The 23,755-nt window shown below is 38.4% G+C and overlaps 3 protein-coding genes across 3 annotated transcripts; all 3 read left to right on the top strand.

Annotated features, from left to right (window-relative positions):
* Window positions 1-1,086: 1,086 nt before the first annotated feature.
* Window positions 1,087-2,212, top strand: LOC113900861 (olfactory receptor 1L8-like). The gene has a single exon (XM_027554479.1). The coding sequence runs from the start codon at window positions 1,265-1,267 to the stop codon at window positions 2,210-2,212; it is 948 nt and encodes a 315-aa protein (XP_027410280.1). The 5' UTR covers window positions 1,087-1,264.
* A 9,236-nt stretch (window positions 2,213-11,448) lies between these two features.
* Window positions 11,449-12,393, top strand: LOC113900860 (olfactory receptor 1L8-like). The gene has a single exon (XM_027554476.1). The coding sequence runs from the start codon at window positions 11,449-11,451 to the stop codon at window positions 12,391-12,393; it is 945 nt and encodes a 314-aa protein (XP_027410277.1).
* Window positions 12,394-20,393: 8,000 nt separating this feature from the next.
* On the top strand, window positions 20,394-21,338 carry LOC113900859 (olfactory receptor 1L8-like). Its single transcript, XM_027554475.1, has one exon. The coding sequence runs from the start codon at window positions 20,394-20,396 to the stop codon at window positions 21,336-21,338; it is 945 nt and encodes a 314-aa protein (XP_027410276.1).
* The last annotated feature ends 2,417 nt before the right edge of the window (window positions 21,339-23,755 follow it).

Here is a 23,755-nt window from a genome sequence, read left to right as displayed (position 1 = left end):
ATGTATTAAGGTTTTTACAAGATTTTATGGAAGTAATATTTGTTATGCATTGAGCTTTAAGTAATAATTATTGATTCACTCAAAGCTAAATGCCTAAACCAACATTTCTTCCATAAAATCTTGTAAAAACCTGAAATTAGCCTGACAATTTGACAGTGAGGGATAATGTAAGTGTGTATTGTGGAGATTTTTACAGTAACCAAAAATATATAACCAATATCTCAAAATGCTTACAAATGCCTATGGAATATGTCTATTCACAAGGCATGGGTGGATGTGCTGACTCTAAAAATTTTATTTAAAGCACTTTGCTAGTGTAAGATCTCTCATTACCTAGTTTTTTACAGCACCAAGAAACAGGCTTTTTCAATATCCACTGTTGGACAACTGGATATGATTGAAAAAAATGTATATAAATGTTTCTCATATATTTTTAAATAAACATATGAAAGAGGAATTTTTAAACATGAATTGAATAATCAACAAAGGATGCCCATCCTGTACACATGAGATTTAGGACAGGGGAATTAAAGAAAGGAAAAATTATATACAATTTGCACAGGCTGGTGATGATAGCATCCCATGAACTAAGAAGGATGAACCTCTCATTCTCTGCCAAGAGGAGGAAAAAATGCTGTTGAACTACATTTACCGTTCTTCCTAGATTTTTCCCTGTTGATTATTTTCACAAATGTTCTTATTCTATCCAAAACAGTGCAAAGAAAAACTTTAGAATTATGCAACAGAATTTGCTTTAATAAAAAATGAGGGCTCTCTGACTTCCCTATCTAAAATACCTCCACCTCCACTCCCCAGTCAGCTCCATTCTCTTAGGTTGCTCTACTTGCTTAACAAAATTTATCCATACCTGATACTATGTTATGTATTTGTTTGTTGATGATCTAACTCCCAAAGTACAACATAAACTACACAAAGGCAAAGATTTGTCAGTTTTCTTGCTATGTTCCCAGTAAGGAAATAGGACTTTTCCCAGAATAGGAACTAAGGAACTTGAATCAGAGAGGGCCACCTCTGGCAATTTCTAAAGGAAAACTTGTCTTCTTCTGTCTCTCCAGCTTGCAATACAAGGCCTTTATGATGCCCATGAATTTGGGAAGGGAAGAACACATCAACGACCATAAGCTGGACACGCTTTCCCGGGACGGCTACTAACAGTGACCAAATAGAGGAAAGAAAGACTTGCTGGGTTATCATGACTTGGGCTATGGAATTGGAACATGACAAATAACAAACCTTCTTGTATATGACTAGATGCAAGTCAATGGAAAGACTCAACCAAACCAGCAGAGTCTCTGAATTCATCCTCATGGGACTCTCCTCCCTGCCTGAGGACCAGAAGCCACTCTTCATCATCTTCTTCATCATATACCTGGTCACCATAACAGGGAACCTGCTCATCATCCTGGCCATCCACTCTGACTCCCAGCTCCAAACCCCCATGTATTTCTTCTTGAGTTTCCTGTCTTTCATTGACATCTGCTTCACAACCACCATTGTCCCCAGGATGCTGGTGAACTTCCTGTCACATAAGACCATCTCCTATGCTGGGTGCCTGACCCAGATGTATTTTATATATGCCTTGGGCAACACTGACAGTTGGCTTCTAGTAGTCATGGCCTTTGACCGCTATGTGGCCATCTGTGACCCCTTCCATTATGTCACCATCATGAGCCATCACCGCTGTGTCCTGCTGGTGGCCTTCTCCTGCTCATTGCCTCACTTCCACTCACTCCTACATACACTTCTGCTGAATCAGGTCACTTTCTGTGACTCTAATATTATCCACCACTTCCTCTGTGACTTCAGCCCTCTGGTGAAATTATCCTGCTCCTCCACATTTGTCAATGAAATTGTGATGATGATAGAAGGATCTGTTTTTTTGGTGACTCCCTTTCTATGCATTACTTTTTCGTATATACGAATCCTCCTTGCAGTTCTCAAAATTCCCTCGGCTGCTGGGAAATGCAAAGCCTTCTCCAAGTGTGGGTCTCACCTCACTGTGGTAACACTCTTTTATGGAAGCATCTTCTATGTCTATTTACAGCCTGTGTCCACCTACACCGTCAGGGACCACATGGCAACAATTGTCTACACAGTTTTAACTTCCACCCTCAATCCCTTTATCTACAGCCTGAGAAACAAAGACCTGAAACAGGGCCTGAGAAAGCTGTTGGTTAGAAGGAAACCATAGGCAGCACCCTCTTGAAAAACACACGTGTGGATTCTGCTCCACTTGAATCTGGTTTCTGCTGATTCTTGGTAAACAAGCAAGTTCTTGGAGGTTAGCTTCTTTAACCCATGTGAGATGAGGCATCATGGGTAATTACATCCTGTGATGATGATCCTTCAGTTGGCTCTGCCTCTGCTTAATCAAGATACTTTCCCTCTCTATTTCTCCTCTCTCCTATCAAGAGTCATCACAGTGAATCTTCCAAATGAGATGCTTAAACTAATCCTTTTCCCACGGATACTTCCTGAACAAATTGCTCTCGTTTCAAGACTTATCCACCAACATCCTTCACATTTCAGTATATTGCTAAAAATAATTTCCTAATTTGTAGCTCTTGGATGCCTTTGTAAACATTTGAAAAGGGAAAGGAAGAAAGGAGAGGGAGGAGGAGGAGAAGGAGAAAGTACATTTTAGCTGATTTTCAATTTGAAGATTTTCATAATTCTTCATTTTTCTCTTTCAAAATTTTTTTGTTTAAAACTTAAGTTTTCACTTTTTCTCTTCTCTTGGTTTTCCATTCCTCCTTTATTATATTGCTATGTCTTTCTTTTAAATTTCCTCATTTTTCCAAACAATTAAAAATTCATTTTGATGTATGGCAAAACCAATACAACATTGTAAAGTAATTAGCCTCCAATTAAAATAAATAAATTTAAATTTAAAAAATTGCTAATGATCAGAAAGAACAAGAACCAAGAAATTATCCATTCAACAATAGGAATGTTGAAACCATTTTTTCCTCCACCTCTTCCTACAACTATATGTTTATTTTTTTTTAATAAGAAAAAATTTGCCATATATCAACATTAATCTGCCACAGGTATACATTATATAATTTAATATTTCTTCTAGAAACTCCAAGTCTTGCAAAATATAGGAAGCTTGGGGCTGGTGCACTGGGATGACCCAGAGGGATGGTATGGGGAGGGAGGTGGCAAGGGGGTTCAGGATTGGGAACACATGAATACCCGTAGCAGATTCATGTTGATGTATGGCAAAACCAATACAATATTGTAAAGTAATTAGCCTCCAATTAAAAAAATTTTTTTAAAGATAAAGCATTTTAGTATTAATAAGCAAAAAAATAAGCAAAAAAATATAATACAAAAATTTTTAAGTAAAAATTTAAAAATTACCATAACCTCATGACCTAGAGGCAGTGACTGGTAATATAAAATTACACAATCACTTTGGAAAGCAGTATGGAAATTCTTATAAACATAAAAATACTTTATGTTTATTAAAAACTCAAAAATATACATAGTATTTTATGTTAGGAAAAACTAAACACAAATTAAATGGTCATCAACAAGAAAAAGATGACCAAGTCATCAGTAAAATGCTGTACACATAAGATTTGTCATTTTACTAACTAAAAATTATGTATCACTTAAAAAAAAAAAAAGCCTGGAACCTGGAGATAATAAGCAAAGGCTTTGGGGATGATTCATCACTGGTGCACAATAAAGATTAATACCAGCTGAATGTGCGCTTCATCTGAATACAAGGGAATGAGAGGGTCAAGGGCAATGTTACCCTTCACCTCACAAAATTTACCTTCAACTCACCAATTTTCTCTTTGTCTCGTGTGGTGACTCAGACGGTAAAGAATCTACCTGCAATGCAGGAGACCCAGGTTCGATCCTGGGGAGATCCCTGGAGAAGGGTATGGCAACCCACTCCAGTATTCTAGTCTGTTGAATTTCATGGACAGAAGAGCCTGGTGGGCTAAATGAAGTTCCATGGGGTCTCAAAGAGTCAGACACAACTGAGCAACTAACACGTTCACCAGTTTACTCTTTGTCTTGGGAATCCAATTGATTTAAGTTAAGGGTACTATGTATATGTCCATACCAAAGGAGACAGTGCTGCTGAGAGTTCTATTTAATTCCAACCAGTTTTCCTACAAAGGTCTGTATAGTCAAAGCTATGGCTTTTCCAGAAATCACATATGGATGTGAGAGTTGGACCATAAAGAAGGCTGAATACCAAAGAATTGATGCTTTTGAACTGTGGTGCTGGAGAAGACTCTTGAGAGACCCTTGGACAGCAAGGAGATCAAACCAGTCGATCCTAAAAGAAATCAACTCTGAATATTCATTGGAAGGACTGGTGCTGAAGCTGAAGCTCCAATACTTTGGCTACCTGATGTGAAGAGCTGACTCATTGGAAAAGGCCCCGATTCTGGGAAAGACTGAGGGCAAGAGGAGAAGCGGTCAGCAGAGGATGAGATAGTTAGCATCACTGACTCAACGGACATGAATTTGAGCAAACTCCAGGAGATAATAAAGAACAGAGGAGCCTGGTATGCTACAATCTATGGGGTCTCCAAGAGTCAGACATGACTTAGCAACTGAACAACAACAAATTTTGACTGTGCCTACTTCTAAAGGAAAAATGTTCTGGAGCATGCCTTCGTCTCAGTCAGTTCAGTCAATCAGTTGTGTCTGACTCTTTGCGACCCCATGAATCGCAGTACGTCAGGCCTCCCTGTCCATCACCAACTCCCGGAGTTCACTCAGACTCAAGTCCATCGAGTCAGTGATGCCATCCAGCCATCTCACCCTCTGTCGTCCCCTTCTCCTCCTGCCCCCAATCCCTCCCAGCATCAGAGTCTTTTCCAATGAGTCAACTCTTTGCATGAGGTGGCCAAAGTACTGGAGTTTCAGCTTCAGCATCATTCCCTCCAAAGAAATCCCAGGGCTGATCTCCTTCAGAATGGACTGGTTGGATCTCCTTGCAGTCCAAGGGACTCTCTAGAGTCTTCTCCAACACCACAGTTCAAAATCAATTCTTTGCTGCTCAGGTTTCTTTACAGTCCAACTCTCACATCCATTCATGATGACTGGGAAAACCATAGCTTTGAGTAAATGGACCTTTGTCAGCAAAGTAATGTCTCTGCTTTTTAATATGCTGTCTAGGTTGGTCATAGTTTTTCTTTCAAGAAGCAAGTGTCTTTTAATTTCACAGCTGCAGTCACCATCTGCAGTGATTTTGGAGCCCCAAAAATTAAAGTCTCTCACTGTTTCCATTGTTTCCCCTTTTATTTGCCATGAAGTGATGGGACCGGATGCCATGATCTTAGTTTTAGGACAGCTAGTAATTGGAAAAAGTGGGAGAACTAAGGCAGCTGAAGTGAGATCACCTGATGAAAAATAAAGGCAGGAAAGGGATTCAGTGTTCCTTTCTTGCAAAACTACCTCAAAGCAAGAATGTAGTGTTTTTAACTGCCTCTCTCACATGTAGTGCTGAGTCAGGGCCAATACAGGATGTTTCCAGGGTTCGTTTTTCCAGGAGATGAAGTATTGGGCCAAAGCCAAACTATAATAATTTCCTGAGACATTTTGCATATAATTTAGAGAGAAGATATCAATGAGTTTCTTAAAGACCTGCCTAGACAATAGTAAGTTCGGATTATCACTTTAGTAATATCACACATATTGCTGTTACATTTGCTGTAGCACTAAGACAGGGCACCTGCCTTTGAACATCAGTGACATACTGAGACTGTCAGCGAGCAGCTGCTGCTTTATGTTTCTGTAACCAGGATGACACCTTGGTTAAAGCAGGCACCTGAGTACAAGAGAGACATGTTTGGTCCTCCACCCTGTATGTTGGAATCTAACTGGTCTTTTAACTACAACAGACTTAAATTGGGTGGAAAATTATACTGGAAGGAACTCAAAGAGTTAAAAATAGAATTGCCACATGATCCAGCAGTTTCACTTCTGAGCATTTACTTGAGGAAAACAAACACAGTAATTGAAAAAAAAGAAAGTGCACCCTAACGTTCACTGAAGCATTGTTTACCATAGAGAAAGTATGAAAGCTAATTAAGTATCCATAAGTAGATAAATAGATTTTAACAATGTGGTATGCATACAAAATAGAATATTACTCAGCCATATTACTCATGCATACAACATGAATTTTACTCATGCAACAACATGGATGAACTTAGAGGGTATGATGCTAAGTGAAATAATCACGTAGAGAAAGAAAAATATCATATGATCTCACTTCAATGTGGAATCTGAAAAACAAAACAAGCAAAACAAAATGAAAAGCCTCACACATACAGGGAAGAGACGGGTGGTAGCCAGAGGAGATGGACTTTGGAGGGGAGAGGGTATAATTAAAGGAAACTAAAAGATACAAACTTCCAGTTATAAATAAATAAGTTGTGGAGATGTAATGTACATATTGGAGAAGAAAATAGCAACCCACTCCAGTGTTCTTGCCTGGAGAATCCCAGGGACGGGGGAGTCTCGTGAGCTGCCGTCTATGGGGTCGTACTGAGTCGGACACGACTGAAGCGACTTAGCAGCAGCAATGTACATCTTAAGAAATAAGGTCAATAGTATTATAATAACTTTGCATGGAACAAATGATTACAGACTCACAGCTATATAGAAAGAACTAGTAGTTACCAGCGGGGAGAAGGAGAAGGGGAGGGGAAACACCGGGGTATGGAACTTGTTAAAAAGGGTTACTGTGGGATTATATGAAATTGTGAAGTGAAACTTTGAAAAGTTGTAAGGCATATAGAATTTAAAGAATCTTTCATTGAATAAAAACAAAACACCAAATAAAACAATTTCCCCTAAAAAAAAAAAAAACAGAGACAAATACTATATGATATCACTTATATATAGACTATTAAAAGACAAACTAATGAAAATGTTAAAAAAGACAGACTCGTAGACACATACACCAAACTATAGATTAGCAGTAGGCAAAGAGAGAGGGAAGAGACAAGATAGGGGTAGAGAATTAAGAGGTACAAACCACTATGTAGAAAATAAATAACCTACAGGGACATATTGTTCAGCACAGAAAATATACCCAATATTGTATAATAACTATAAATGGAGTATAACCTTTAAAAATTGGGACTCACTATGTTGGATACCCGAACTTACATAATATTGTATATCAACCATACCTCAATTTTAAAAAAATTAAACAAAGAACTTAACCTCAAAACACTGCTCCAGGTCCATCCATGTTGTTGCCAGAGCCAAGATTTCCTTTTTTCTGGCTGAGTAATATTCTATTTTGTATTCATACCACCTGAACTCTGAAATACATACATTTTTTCCAAAAGCTCCTTTGTTAAATATGACAATAAATTTGCCTGACCCTGTGCATTAAAAATACATTATTATTAACCTAATCCCACACAGAAAAAATCTAATCCACATACACCCCAGACACTGGCAAGCACATACACACCATTGATCTCCCTCAACTGAATCCCCTGAAAAGTACAATGTTCCCACATTGACTTATGATCTGCCAGATCTAGACTACACCTTGGTCCATACCTGAATCCCCTGAAACAAAAGTACTCACTCATATAAATATTTGTCCACTCATGATAGCCCATCCTGGGGAAACTGAAGCATAGTCTTGAGATGATGTACTGAGGTTCAGAAACTCTGAGATTAGTGCCAACATCTTAACAGGAAGCCTCAGGGGTCCCCTGTCCTCTTGGAGTCAGCAGTGCTGGCTGTGATTCCCATTTGCTTTCTCTGCCTACAGAGATTCAAGGACAAACTCCTCTGAGAGGTGCTCACATCACGACTCCCTCAGCCTAATAAATGCCCCAGAGACCAGCAGAGCAGATCTCAGACTCATGAGAAGCTGGCTGGGCTTCCACAATCAGGAGAGTCCTCCCACTTGAGTCAGACCATCTCTGCCTTCTGAGATCTGGAGCTGGGAGGAGCAGCATCATGCTAGGGACCAGGCGTTAGGGAAGAAATGGGGGTTGAGGTCAGGAAAGGGAAATGTGTTATCCCTTTGGAGTAGTATGTCGGCTCCTCCTCCATCCCTACTTCTCTCCTTGTCAGTCAGCCTAGAAGTACACGGAAGACACATGCAGAAGCTGAACTTTGACTGAGAAGCAGATTTGACCTGATGAACAGATGTGGTACACATCATCTTCTGGAGCGGCTGGGAAGGAAAGAAAAGCATCTGGACGTGGAGGTGAGCTTCAGAAGCTGGCCACTCACTTGGCTACTCCAACCCAGTTTGGTACCTTACTTTTTTTTCCCTGATACTTTCAAATATTTCATGGATTGAGAAGTCATAAGATCCAAGTAACATTTCCATATGTCACTTGGTTTTAAATCCATCCAGTTGGACTTCTAGGCACCTATACCATATGTTTTGGTGGAAGCAAAATCCTTCAATAGAAATAAGAGGAAAGAAAGAGTTGTATTCCCAGCATCATTCATACACCCTGTCCTTTTAGAGCTAATCTTCCTGATTCTCAAATCCAAAACCTTCCTCTCTTTCTAGTCATCAGCCTGGGTGTTCCTCACATCTACAACCTGGAGGCTCCAATCTCATAATTCACCAGATCACCACTGATTTTTAATATTCCACATTGCCCAGGAAGACCTTTCACAAGTGACTCATTTTTGAATACTGATCTGTGTGTGATAAACTTCCTCATGCACATGATATTCCCTGTTTATAAAACATTAGGAATCAGCTTGTGAGCAGGTGATGCAAGATAAATCAAATCCATACTTTTTGTCTTCAGGGTACTGTCCACGGCACAGTCACAGCTCCACACACCAGGCACACCCCAGCCAAGCATGGCTAATTATTTCTGACTCACCTGGGCCCTTTAATCAAGGATATTCCAATTTTCAAATTCCACCATCTCTTCAACACAGAAAGGTAGGTCAACTCTCTTGTGACTATAAGAACATGGAGGAAGAAAGACTTGTCAGTTTAAAAGGGTAGAAGGATAATTCATGTAGGGAATTTTCAAAATGAGGAAAACAGTGCGTGTGCCAAATTGTGACAGATAATAAGTATACAAAAACTAGAGAAGGGTAGCATACTGCTTGGGAGCATGAGCTTAGAGTGAGACTGAAATCAGAGTAGGATTCAAATCCTGATTCCTACTCACTTCCTTCATGACCTTGGGCAAACCACTTCACCTCCATAAGCCTCAGTCTCCTGATAAAAACACATGCCTCTCAATTCCTCTTTTTGGGGGATGTAGTGAGGTGCTTAGCATAAATGTGGCATGTAATAACTTTTCAATAAATAATTAGGTATTATTATTAACTCTACTAATTCACTCAAGGCTCAAGGCATAAACAAGGTGTTCTATAAAATCTTGGAAAATCCTGAAATTAGCCTGACAATTCAATGATGAAGAATGTGGTATTTTATACACGTGAATTAACTGATTATGAGAGCATCTGGAAATAGCACATAAGGAACAATGACACAGGGATTGATGAGTACCAACATCTTCTCGTGGATGTTTACAATATGCTTGTCTTTGTTTCAAGTGTTTTAACTGCCTTCTCTTACTAAACTTTCATGAGAATGTAGATATTTGTGTCCAATATTACATATGAAGTAAGTGAGGTTTAAAAACTCATTATCAGAGAAATGCAAATCGAAACCACAATGAGGTACCATTTCACACCAGTCAGAATGGCTGCGATCCAAGTCTACAAGCAATAAATGCTGGAGAGGGTGTGGAGAAAAGGGAACCCTCTTACACTGTTGGTGGGAATGCAAACTAGTATAGCCACTATGGAGAACAGTGTGGAGATTTCCTTAAAAAACTGGAAATAGAACTGCCTTATGATCCAGCAATCCCACTGCTGGGCATACACACTGAGGAAACCAGAATTGAAAGAGACACGTGTACCCCAATGTTCATCGCAGCACTGTTTATAATAGCTAGGACATGGAAGCAACCTAGATGTCCATCAGCAGATGAATGGATAAGAAAGCTGTGGTACATATACACAATGGAATATTACTCAGCCATTAAAAAGAATACATTTGAATCCGTTCTAATGAGGTGGATGAAACTGGAGCCTATTATACAGAGTGAAGTAAGCCAGAAAGAAGAACCCTAATACAGTATACTAACGCATATATATGGAATTTAGAAAGATGGTAACGATAACTCTGTATGTGAGACAGCAAAAGAGACACAGATGTATAGAACAATCTTTTGGACTCTGTGGGAGAGGGAGAGGGTGGGATGATTAGGGAGAATGGCATTGAAACATGTATATCATACATGAAATGAATCACCAGTCCAAGTTTGATGCATGATACTGGTTTCTTGGGGCTGGTGCACTGGGACAACCCAGAGGGATTGTACAGGGGAGGTGGGGGGTTCGGGATGGGGAACATGTGTACACCCATGGCGGATTCATGTTGATATATGGCAAAACCAATACAATATTTTAAAGTAATTAACCTCCAATTAAAAAAATTAATTTATATTAAAAAAATAAAATAAATCAGATTTTCTCAAATAAACACAAATTTATAAAAAAAAATAAAAACTGTTTAGTAGCTTACAACTAAAGTGTAAGTATCTATTTGTTCAATGAATATATTAATGCATCAACATACTATGCCAACAGAGAAGGAAATGGCAACCCACTCCAATACTCTTGCCTGGAGAACCCTACGGATGGAGGAGCCTGGCAGGCTATAGTCTACAGTGCCTCAAAGAGTCAGATGCTACTGAAGCGACTGAGCATGCACGCACAGTATACCAATGTATGTTCAAAATGTGTGAGAGTGTGCTGCCTCTAAAAAAAATGATTTTAAACACTTTGTTGATACAGTATGTTCACTGTAGAGATTTTTATGGTAACCAAGCATCTATAAATAACCAATATCTAAAAATGATTGAAATTCTTATGGAATGTGTCTATAGAAAAGGCAAGGATGAATATGCTGACTCTAAGAAGTTGACATAAAACACTTTTTAAAAACACTCTGCAGATGTAGAGTTTTTTCATAATATTATTTTACATATTATGTTTGTTGATCTGTCACCCAAACTACAACATGAATGGCACAAAAGGCAAATATTTCTCAGTTGAATTGCTATGTTCCCAGTAGGGAAACAGTGCTTTCCCCAGATTGGGATCTAAGGAACTTGAATCAGAGAAGTCGACCTCTGATGACTTCTAAAGGAAAGCTCTCATTCTCTCCCTCCAACTTTTAACATAAAGCACTTATGATGCCCATGGGTTTGGGAAGGGAGGTCCACATCAAGAACCATGAGAGTGACATGGCCTGAATAGCTGGTAATGATGACCAAATAGAGGAAACAAAGACTTATCATGATTTGGGCTATGGAATGGTAAGATGTGAAATAACAGAATGTCTTGTATTTAACCAGACCCAAGCCAATGGAAAGACTCAACCAAACCAGCAGTGTCTCTGAGTTCATCCTCCTGGGACTCTCCTCCCGACCTCAGGACCAGAAGCCACTCTTCATCCTCTTCCTCATCATATACCTGGTCACCATAACAGGGAACCTGCTCATCGTCCTGGCCATCTGCTCTGACCCCCAACTGCACACCCCCATGTATTTCTTCTTGAGTGTCCTGTCTTTCACTGACATCTGCTTCACCACAACCATTGTCCCCAGGATGCTGGTGAACTTCCTGTCACATAAGACCATCTCCTATGCTGGGTGTCTGTCCCAGATGTATTTTATATATGCTCTGGGAAACACTGACAGCTGCCTTCTGGCAGTCATGGCCTTTGACCGCTATGTGGCCATCTGTGACCCCTTCCACTATGTCACCATCATGGGCCACCGCCGCTGTGTCCTGCTGGTGGCCTTCTCCTGCTCATTGCCTCACTTCCACTCACTCCTACATGTACTTCTGCTGAATCAGCTCACCTTCTGTGACTCTAATGTTATCCATCATTTTCTCTGTGACCTCAGCCCTCTGATGAAATTGTCCTGCTCCCCCACATTAATCAATGAAATTGTGATAATGACAGAAGGACCTGTTCTTTTGGTGACCCCCTTTCTATTCATTACTTTCTCTTATATACGGATCCTCATTGCAATTCTCAAAATTCCCTCAACTTCTGGGAAACACAAAGCCTTCTCCACATGTGGTTCGCACCTCACTGCGGTAACACTGTTTTATGGAAGCATCTTCTATGTCTATTTACAGCCTGTGTCCACCTACACTGTCAGGGACCACGTGGCAACAATTGTCTACACAGTTCTATCCTCCATGCTCAATCCTTTTATCTACAGCCTAAGAAACAAAGACCTGAAACAGAGTCTGAGGAAGCTGGTGGGCAGGAGGAAACCTCAGACAGCACCCCCTTGATGAACACACAAGGGAATCTTCCCCATTTGAATCTGGTTTCTACTGGCTTTTGGTGATCAAGCAAGCTCTTGGAGGTTAGCATTTTTAACCCATGTGAGAATAGGAATTGTGGTCAATTACATCCATTGATGAAGACCCATCAATTGGCTTTGCCTCAGCTTAAATCATGATACACCCCCTCACCATTTCTCCTCTTTTCTATGAAAATTCATCACATTGCATCTTAGAAATATTGCTTTGAGATAAGCCTTTTCTCACAGATATTTCCTGGACTAATTTGTCTTTTATCAATAATTATCCTCCAAAATTCTTCAATTTCAGTAAATGGCTAAAACTAATTACTTAATTTATAGTTGCTGATTGTCTTTGTAAATGTTTGAAAGAGGAGATAATGAATGGAGAAAAGGAAAAGGAGAAGATGGAGTATATTTTACTTAATTATCTCAATATCAGGATTTTTTTTTGCATTTATAGAGATTTTATTCAAATATCAACATCTGAAAAACATTAAATTACACTTCTCATTAAAGTTGGCACATTCCTAAACATTTACAGGTCCCCATAAATGCAATCTTACATGTATACTTTTTATTTTTTTCTTTTCTTTTATTTTTTAACTTTACATTACTGTATTGGTTTTGCCATATATCAACATGAATCTGCCACAGGTATACACGTGTTCCCCATCCTGAACCCCCCTCCCTCCTCCCTCCTCGTACCATCCCTCTGGGTCATCCCAGTGCACCAGCCCCAAGCATCCAGTATCGTGCATCAAACCTGGACTGCTGACTCGTTTCATATATGATATTATACATGTTTCAATGCCATTCTCCCAAATCATCCCACCCTCTTTAATAACACCTTAATTTTCTCTCCAAAACTTTTTCTTGGCTTATTAAGTTTTCACTTCTACTACTCTCTTATCTTTCTCCTGATTTACTATATTTCTATGGTTTTATACCTTTTCAGTTTCATATTTTTTTAGCACACAACTCCCAAATGCTAATGGCCAGAAAGAATGAGAATCATGAATGATAACATAAAATTATCCATTGCGTAGTATGTATATTGAAACATTTCTTACTTCTGTCTATCCTTAAACCTACATGTTTAAAATATACGATTTAAACTGTATTCTAGAAACACCAATTATTGAGTCTGACTTGAAGGTATATTATTAATATCGTAAGTGTATATTGATTCCAGACAATTTATTTTAGTCAATCAATTTTATAACAGATAAAAATTTGGGAAAAACCTAAAATCCTACCAATAAGGACTGGAGAAACTAATTGTGATTAATTATCGAATATAACAATATGCAGCAGGCAGAAAATATCAAGCAGATCTCTGTTATTTTCTTGAAATATCATTAAATAGAAATCTTAAGTAGACCTGAGTATGAAAGTATGAATTCATTTTAGTTTTCAAAATAATATGTTATATATCTATATAGTCACTGGAATAAGAATGGAAGTGTAAGGCTAGGGAGGGACACAGAGGGAGAGAAATTGCACTTCTTGATACACATTCATCTGAATTTGTATAAATAAATGTTGATAGCTCATGGAATTGAAATCTATTAATAAATCAAATGACCAATGCAATGGTGAAAGACTGTTTGTAAAATACCAGCTGAAGAGAAACTTTTTAGGTGCTTGCAAATATGAAAAATATCATTGTTTGGCTCTTTCACTTGAATCATAATTTGATAGGATACAGCATTCTAAGTATCGAAACTTCTGGAACATTAAGGACGTATCTAATTGTTCTACTGCATCAAGTGTTTTCAGTGAGAATCAAGAGGTCATTATAATGTGATTGCCTCCCTTTTGTTGTTGTTCAGTCACTGAGTCATGTCCAACTCTTGGTGACCCCATGGACTGCAGCACACCAGGCTCCTCTGGCCTCCACTATTTCCTGGAGTTTGTTCAAATTCATGTCCCTTGAGTCAATGAGGCTATCTAACCATCTCATCTTCTGTCACTCCCTTCTCCTTTTCCCTTTAATCTTTCCCAGCATTAGGGTTTTTTCCAATGAGTCAGCTCTTTTCATCAGGTGGCCAAAGTTTTGGAGCTTCAGCTTCAGCAATCCTTTCAATGAATATTCAGTGTTGATTTCCTTTAGGATTGACTGCTTTGATCTCCTTGCCATCCAAGGGACTCTGAAGAGTCTTCTCCAGCACCACAACTTGAAAGCATCAATTCTTTGGCACTCAGCCTTCCTTACGGTCCAGTTCTCACATTCACACCTTCCTACTGGAAAAACCGTAGCTTTGACTATACAGACCTGTGTCAACAAAGTTACATCTCTGTTTTTTAATAGGCTGTCTAGGTTTGTTGTAAGTTTCCTTCCAAAGAGCAAGCATCTTTTAATTTCATGCCTGGAGTTATCATCCTCAATGATTTTGGAGCCCAGGAAAATAAAGTCCATCACTGCTTCCACTTTTTCCCCCACTATTTGCCGTGAAATGATGGGACCAGATGCCAAGATCTTAGCTTTTTGAATGTTGAGTTTCAAGCCAGCTTTTTCACTCTCCTCTTTCACCTTTATCAAGAGGCTCTTTAGTTCCTCTTCACTTTCTGCCATTAGAGTGGTATTATCTGCATAGCTGAGGTTGTTGACATTTCTCCTGCCAATCTTGATTCCAGCTTGTGATTTATTCAGCCTGGCATTTCGTATGATGGGCTCTGCATGTAAGTTAAATAAGCAGGGTGACAGTATTCAGTTTTGACATACTCCTTTCCCAGTTTGAAACCAGTCTACTGTTCCATGTCTGGTTCTAACTGTTGCTTCTTGACCTGCTTTCAAATTTCTCAGGAGACAGGTAAGATGGCCTGGTATTTCCATCTCTTTAATAATTTTTTGAGTCACACAAAACCCTTTGCAAAGACAAAGCTGTGATCCATGCAGGGGAACATAGGAGAAGGGAATTTTTAAAAGGGCAATTGTGGGGTTATATGAAATCATATATGTGAAACTTTTGAAAATTGTCAAGCACTATAGAATTGAAAGACTCTTTCATTGAATAAACAAAAGAAAACTAAATAAAACAATTTTCCCCTAAGAAAAAGAAAACAGAGAAAGACAAATACTGTATGATATCACTTATATGTAGAATGTAGAAATAAAAGAAACAATTGAAAATAGCAAAAAAAAAAAAAATGCCAACATAGAGAACAAACTCTAGGTTAACAGTGAGGCAGAGCAAATAGGGATAGAGGTTTAAGAGGTACAAACCACCATATATAAAACAATGACCTATTTATACAAGCATGTATTGTTCAGCACAGATAATATACCCAATAGTTTATAATAACTATAAATGGAGTACAATCTTTAAAAATGAGAATCACTATGTTGTACACTTTGAACTTAACACATTGCACATCAAGTGTACCTCAGTTTTTAAATTTCTTTTAAATAAAGACAGTTGCTAAGAGGACAAAAATTTAAAAGTTCCCACCAATAGTACATAGAACTCTACTCAGCACACAGTAGTGGCCTATATGGGAAAAGAATCTAAACCAGAGTGGATATATGTATATGCGTAACTGATTCATTCTGCTTACATCTGACTAATGAAATATCGTAAATCAAATATACTCTAATAAAAAAATTTTTTAAAAGGAAAATCAGAAAATTTACCAGGTAGTGCAAGAAAAAATGTTCTCACCAAAACAAATAAGTTGTAGCTATGTGAGGTTATGGATGTGTTAACTAACATTATTGTGGTAATTATTGTGCTTAATAAATACGTCTCAAACAACTGTGTTGTATACCTTTAACTTACACAATGTTATATGTAAATCATCTCAATAAAGCTGGAAAATAATAATTAAATATTTGTTGGGTGAATGAATGGAAACAAGAGAAAGATGAAGGCCACATGAAGAGTAAGTGCAGGAGGCATGACTCAAACCCAGGGGTTTCTGCCTCAGTAGTATTTACTCTTGGTAAGTACATTAAACTTTCTACACTCAACTCAAAGGTAAGGAAGAAGATGCAGATGTTTTGTGTGAGACAGTGGTTTACCCTGAAGGCAGTAGCAGAATGTGTTGTTTTTCCTATATTTGTGGATGATTTTTAACAAAATACACAATATTATCTATATAAAGCTCAAAAGAAAATGTTATTTCTGGTTTTAGTGCCATAAAGAACTGCTATCCTGCTTTTTCAGATGAATAAACTGAGGCTCATAGAGGCAAAGTCTCTTGTTAAAAGCAACCCCTAAATGAGTAGGCCAGCATTCTAATAAGTATCTCCTCTCCCTCAATACAACTTCAAATCACTGATTTGAGCCTAAACTCTTAAATACATACATGTTTTTCAAAGCCCCTTTGCTAAATATGACAACATTTGCCTAACCCTGTGATTTTAAACATATGTAAATTCACAGTAGCCTAATCCCTCACTTAAAAAAAAATCTAATCCACATGCTTCCCCAGATACTGGAAAGCACATACACACCATTGATCTTCACCAATTGATCCCCTTAAAATTGGAAAACTCTGCATATTCATTTATGTATGATCTGTCTGGTTCTAGAATACACCTTGGTCCACACCTATTTTCAATAAAATGAAAATATTCACCCACATGAATATTTTCCTATCCTTGATAAAATACACTTGAAGCCTGACCTTGAGACAGTGCACTGAGGTTCATTAGCTCTGAGATTAGTCCCACAGCTAAACAGGAAGCCTCAGGGGTCCCCTGTCCCCTTGAAGTCAGCTGGGCTAGCTCTGATTCCCTTTGTGCTTTCTCTGCCTACAGAGATCCCAGGATGAAATTCCCTGAGAAGTCATCACACCACAACTTCCTCAACCTAACAAGCACCCCAGGGGCTAGCAGAGAATACTCCAAACTCACGAGAAGCTGGCTAGTCTTCCACAATCAGGAGAGTCCTCTTACTTAAGTCAGAGCGTCTCCCATTCCATGGGAGAAACACGAGGAAGCTGAGCTTTGGCTGAGAAGCAAACTATGACCTGATGAACAGACATGGTGCAGATCAGCTTCTGGAGAGGTTGGGAATGAAAGAAAAGCATCTGGACATGCAGGTGAGCTTCAGGAAACTGGCCACCCACTGGGCTACTCTATCCCAGCTTAATATCTTACACTTTTCTCTTTGGATACTTTCAAATATTTTATGGATTGAGAAGTCATAAAGTCCAAGTAGAACTTTTATGTGGCATTTGGTTTTAAGTTCATCCAGTTGGACTTCTAGGCTACCTATAACATAAGTTTTGGTGAAAGCAAAGTGCTTCAGCAGAAAAGAAGACGGAAAAAAAAAAAAAAACTGTTGTATTCCTATTCTGATCCACTTACACTGCTTTTAGAACTATTCTCCCAGGTTCTCAGATCCAAAACCTTCCTCCTTTTTTCTAGCCTGGGTGTTCTTCACATCTATGACCTGGAGCATCCAATTTAAATAATTCACCAAATTGCCACTAATTTTTGTATTCCACATTCCCCCAGGCAGCCCTTTCACAAATGACTCACCTTTCAATCTTGATTTGTGTGTGATAAACTGCTTTGCAGACATGGTGTCTCCCTTGTTATCCTTAAAATGTCAAGAACCAACTTGTGAGCAGGAGATGCAGGACAAATCAAACCCCATTTTTTGTCTTCAGGGTACTGTCACTGCATGGCCACAACTCCACACTCCAGACACACCCCAGTTATAAAAGCCCATGATTTTGGTCAATTAATCATGAATATTCAAATACTCAAATTCTACCATCTCAGCAACAAAGATAACCAGATCACCTCTCTTGCAACTACAAGGATAGATTCAGAACATGGGAGAAGAAAGCTTGTCGATAAAGGGCAATAGAGAGGTATTTCATGTTAGGAAATTGCCAAAATGAGGAAAATAGTGCATGATTGATTGTTGGTGACTGTGACAAATGATAAATATACCAAACCTAGGGGAGGGGTGGCGTAATGCTTGAAAGCATGAGCTTAAAGTGAGTCAGAAATCTGAATGCGTCCAAATCCTGATTGCGATTCCTTAGTGACTTTGAGCAAATTGCTTCACCTCTATAAGCCTCATTCTCCCATTTAATAACACGTGCTTTCCAATTTCTTATTATGGAATTTAGTGAGGTGACTGTAATAAGCTTGACATGTAGTACATTTTCAACAAATATTGGTTTATTCTAATTAACTTTAATTACTGATCCACTCAAAGCTCAATGCACTAAAACAAAACAAATATTTCTTCCATTGCTGTTGTTCAGTCACTAAGTCATGTCTCATTCTTTGCAATCCCATGGACTATAGCACACCAGGCTTTCCTGTCCATCACTGTCTCCCTGAGTTTGCTCAAACTCATGTCCATTGAGTCAGTGAAGCCATCCAACCATCTCATCCTCTGCCACCCGCTTCTCATCCTGCCCTCAATCTGTCCAAGCATCAGGGTCTTTTCTTTTCTTCCATAAAATCTTACAAAATCATAAAATTAGCCTGAAAATTTGGCAGTGCAGGATGTGATATTTTACACAGGTGAATGAGTTGATTTTGAGACCTTCTAGAAATAGAAGATGAGGGAGGGTGACATGGGGATTGATGAGTATTAGCAGCTTCTCCTGAGTGTTCATAACATGCTTGTCTTGAGGTGTTTGAAATGTGCTATCTCACTAACCCCTCATGAGAATGTGGATGCTTTTGCTCAATATCACACATGAAGTAACTGAAGTAACTTGGGGTAACTTAAAACTTAAATGTAAGCACTTACTTATTTTTTCTATTAATTAATATGATAATATATCAATGTACTTTTATACCAATGTGCATTCAAAATGTCTGAAATGATATGCTGCCTCTAAAGAAATTATTTTAGACACTTTGATGATATGTGTGTTTCATGTCATATATGATATGAAAGTATATATGTTGAGATTTTTACTGTAGCTAAGAATGTATAAATACCCAAACATCTCAAAATGTATCAAAATCCCTAAGGGATATGTCTATTCACAAGATATAGGGGGATACGCTGACTCGGAAATCTTGATTTAAAGCACTTTGTTAGAGTACTTTGTAGATGCACAATCCCTCACTATAGAACTTTTGCAGTAGTAAGAAACAGAGGCTATTTTAATGTCCATTGCTAGGTCACTAGATACAACCAAAAAAAAAAAAAAAAAACATGTATGTAGACATGTTTCTCACAGTTATTTTTTGATAAACATATGAAAGAGGAATTTTAAGGAAAAAATTGAAGAGTCAAAAATGGATGTCCATACTATACAAATGTAATTTACAACAGGAGTTTAAAAAAAGGAAAATGGTTTTACAAAGAGGGAAGATCTGCATAGACTGACGCTCATATCCCATGAGCTAAGGAGGGAGAGCCTCTCATTCTGTGTGCAGACAAAAGGAAAAATCACTATTGTACTGGATTCAACATTCCTTTGAGATTAGCTCTGTTGGTTATTTTGAAAAATGGTTATTTCCACCCAAGACCTAGTATACCAACTGAATTTGCTTTGATAAGGAATGAGTGTTCTGTGACTTCAATATCTAAAATGCCCTCTAATCCCCAGTCACCTCCATCTTCTCGTATTTTGTTTAAAAATGTGTCCCTACATGATATAATATTACCTACTCTGCTGATGATCTGTCTCCCAAACTACAAAATGAACAACTCAAAAGAAACATCTGTTTTATTGTTATGTTCCCAAGAAGGAAATAGGAATTTTCCAGAATAGGAATGAAGGAACTAGAATCAAAGAGGTTCACCTCAATATTTTTTTAAGTAAAACTCTTCTTCTGTCCCTCCAGCTTGCAATATAAGGTTCTTATCAAGCCCATGGATTTGGGAAGGAAGGACCACATCAAGAACGATAAGGGTAACATGCTTTCCCTGCAGAGTGGCTAATGATGACCAAATAGAGGGAACAACGACCTGCTGGGTTCTCATGATTTGGGATACAGAATTGAAGCATGTGAAATAATAAACCTTCTTGTATATAGCTATTAATAGACCCGAGTCAATGGAAAGACTCAACCAAACCAGCAGTGTCTCTGAGTTCATCCTCCTGGGACTCTCCTCCCAGCCTGAGGACCAGAAGCCACTCTTCATCCTCTTCCTCATCATGTACCTGGTCACCATAACAGGGAACCTACTCATCATCCTGGCCATCCGCTCTGACCCCCAACTGCACACCCCCATGTATTTCTTCTTGAGTGTCCTGTCTTTCACTGACATTTGCTTCACAACAACCATTGTCCCCAGGATGCTGGTGAACTTCCTGTCACATAAGACCATCTCCTATGCTGGATGTCTGACCCAGATGTATTTCATATATGCCTTGGGCAACACTGACAGCTGCCTTCTGGCAGTCATGGCCTATGACCGCTATGTGGCCATCTGTGACCCCTTCCACTATGTCACCATCATGAGCCACCGCCGCTGTGTCCTGCTGGTGGCCTTCTCCTGCTCATTGCCTCATTTCCACTCACTCCTACACACACTTCTGCTGAATCAGCTCACCTTCTGTGACTCTAATATTATCCATAACTTTCTCTGTGACCTCAGCCCTCTGATAAAATTGTCCTGCTCCCCCACATTTGTCAACGAAATTGTGATATTGATAGAAGGATCTTTTATTTTAGTGACCCCTTTCCTATGCATTACTTTCTCTTATATACAAATCCTCATTGCAGTTCTTAAAATTCCCTCAGCTTCTGGGAAACGCAAAGCCTTCTCCACATGTGGTTCGCACCTCACTGTGGTAACACTGTTTTATGGAAGCATCTTCTATGTCTATTTACAGCCTGTGTCCACCTACACTGTCAGGGACCACATGGCAACAATTGTTTACACAGTTCTGTCCTCCATGCTCAATCCTTTTATCTACAGCCTAAGAAACAAAGACCTGAAACAGGGTCTGAGGAAGCTGGTGGGCAGGAGGAAACCCCAGGCAGCACCCTCTTGATGTACACACAAAGGAATCATCCCCATTTAAATCTGGTTTTTACTGGCTCTTGGTGATCAAGCAAGCTCTTGGAGATTAGCATTTTTAACCCATGTGGGGCAAGGTATTGTGAGCATTTACATACTTTGCTGATGGCCTATTAATTGGCTCTGCCTGTGATTAAATCATGATACTCTTCCCCACTATTTCTCCTCTTTTCTACAAAGAGTCATCACATTGCATCTTTCAAATGCTGCTTTAACCTAATCCTTTTCCCACACTGGGTGGATGGCTCAAACAATAAAGAATCTTTCTGCAATGCAGAAGACTTGGGCTCAGTCCCTAAATTGGGAAGATCCCCTGGAGAAGGAAATGACAACCCAATCCAGCATTCTTGCCTGGAGAATTCCATGAACAGAGGAGCCTGGCGGGCTACTGTCCATGGGTCACAAAGAGTCGGACACAGCGATTAACTTTCACTTTTCCCACATAGATTTCCTTAACTAGTTTCTCCCATTTATTAAGAATTATCTCCAAAATCCTTCAAATTCAGTATAATGCTAAAAAAAAAAAAAAGTTCTTAATTTGTAGCTGCCGACTGTCTTTGAAAATGTTTAAAAAAAGGAGAATGAAAGGAGAGGAGGGAAAGGAGAAGAGGATGGAGGGATGCATTTCAGCTAATTTTCTCATTTGAGGACTTTTATAATCCCTTACTTTTCTCCTCCAAAACTTCTTCTTTTTTAATTACTAAGTTTTCAAGTTTAGAATTCTCTTATCTTTCTATCCTTCCTTCATTACATTGCTGTAGCTTAGTTTCAATTTCTTTTTTTTTAACAGACAATTGAAAATGTTAATGGCCTAAAAGAACAAGAATCAAGAGTGGTGACTTTAAAATATCCATTCCATAGTGGAATGTTGAAATCTTTCTTGTCTCCATCTATCCCTAAAGCTGTATGTTTAAAATATGATTTAATACTGTATTCTAGAGACTTTAGCACTCAAGTGTCTAACTGAAGGAATATTATCATAAGTGTATATTGAGTACTGAGATTTTATTTAGTCAGTCTCAGTTTATAACAGATAAAAATTGGCAAAAACCTAAAACTCTATTAATAGGAAATAAAATTGTGGAGTTTTATGTAAAATGTAACAATATTCAAAAGGCTGAAAAAATGAAACAGATCTCTATTACTTTCTTGAAATGTCATTAATTAGAAAAAATTAAGTATAACAAAGTACAAAAGGATGAATCCACTATAGTTTTTAAATTTTTATGATATATATTTTTATAGTCACTGAAATAAAAATGGAAGTGTGAGGGGAGGCAAGGACTGAGAGGGAGAGAAATTACACTTCTTGGTATATATTTGTAATGTCTGAACTTCTTCAAATAAATATTTATAGCACATGGAATTTAAAAGTATTAATAAATTACATGACCCAGGCAATGATGAAAGACTTTCTTTGTAAGATACCAGCTGAAAAAAAAACTTTCTTGCAAATTTGAAAACCATCATTGCATGGCTCCTTCATTTAAATCACAATTTCATAGAATATACTATTCTTGATACCAAAACCTCTGATACTTTAAAGACATATTTCACTGTTCTACTGCATCAAGTGTTTTTGGTGAAAAACAAAAGAATGTTCTAATGTGTTCTTTGTGATCACCTCCCCTAAACACAGTTTATAACCACCAAATATAGCCATGGTGCCACTGTTTCGGCTTTAGGGGAGCAGATTCGAGTCCACACAGTATACACCAAGTGTGGGTAAAAGTCATTGTCTTTGGAAATAATTCAATTCTAAAGCTGAATGGAAATGAGAATGGTCTGGATCAGCCATGAAGTATTAGTCACTCAGTCGTGTCCAACTCTTTGTGACCCCATGGACTATAACTGCCAGTCTCCTCTATCCTTGGGATTTTCCACTCAAGAATACTGGAATGGGGCTTTCTTCTCCAGGGGACCTTGCTGACCCAGGTCTCGAACTTGGGTCTCCTGCATTGCAGGCAGACTCCTTACCATCTGACCCACCAAGGAAGCCCATACAATCCTGAAGAAAAATCACAAAATTGGAGCACACACATTAAAAATTTTCAAGATGTACTACAAAAGTGAAGCAATTAGTATGTGTAACATTTATATAGGAAAAATATATACAGCAATGTAAAGAATAGAAGACCTAGAAATAAATCTTTATTAATATAATCATTTTATTTTGGGCAAAGTGCTAACTTAATTTAAAGAGGAGAGTAGGACCCATTCAATATGTTAAGTTGGAGCAACTGGTTATACACATATACTGCGTCTCATATTAAATATAAAGCATAAGAACCATATGAGCATCTCAATAGATCCAGAAAAAGCTTCTGACAAAAGTCCTCATTCATTTATGATTCAGTTCAGTTGCTCAGTCATGTCCTACTCTTTGCAACC

This window comes from Bos indicus x Bos taurus, chromosome 11 (assembly GCF_003369695.1).
Source record: "Bos indicus x Bos taurus breed Angus x Brahman F1 hybrid chromosome 11, Bos_hybrid_MaternalHap_v2.0, whole genome shotgun sequence".
Classification (NCBI taxonomy): domain Eukaryota; kingdom Metazoa; phylum Chordata; class Mammalia; order Artiodactyla; family Bovidae; genus Bos; species Bos indicus x Bos taurus.
This window is presented reverse-complemented; position numbering and strand designations above follow the sequence as displayed.

Excerpts from the sequence above, each read along its gene's own strand:
- LOC113900859 (XM_027554475.1), top strand. The coding sequence starts at position 20,394 with ATGGAAAGACTCAACCAAACCAGCAGTGTCTCTGAGTTCATCCTCCTG.
- LOC113900861 (XM_027554479.1), top strand. The coding sequence starts at position 1,265 with ATGACTAGATGCAAGTCAATGGAAAGACTCAACCAAACCAGCAGAGTC.
- LOC113900860 (XM_027554476.1), top strand. The coding sequence starts at position 11,449 with ATGGAAAGACTCAACCAAACCAGCAGTGTCTCTGAGTTCATCCTCCTG.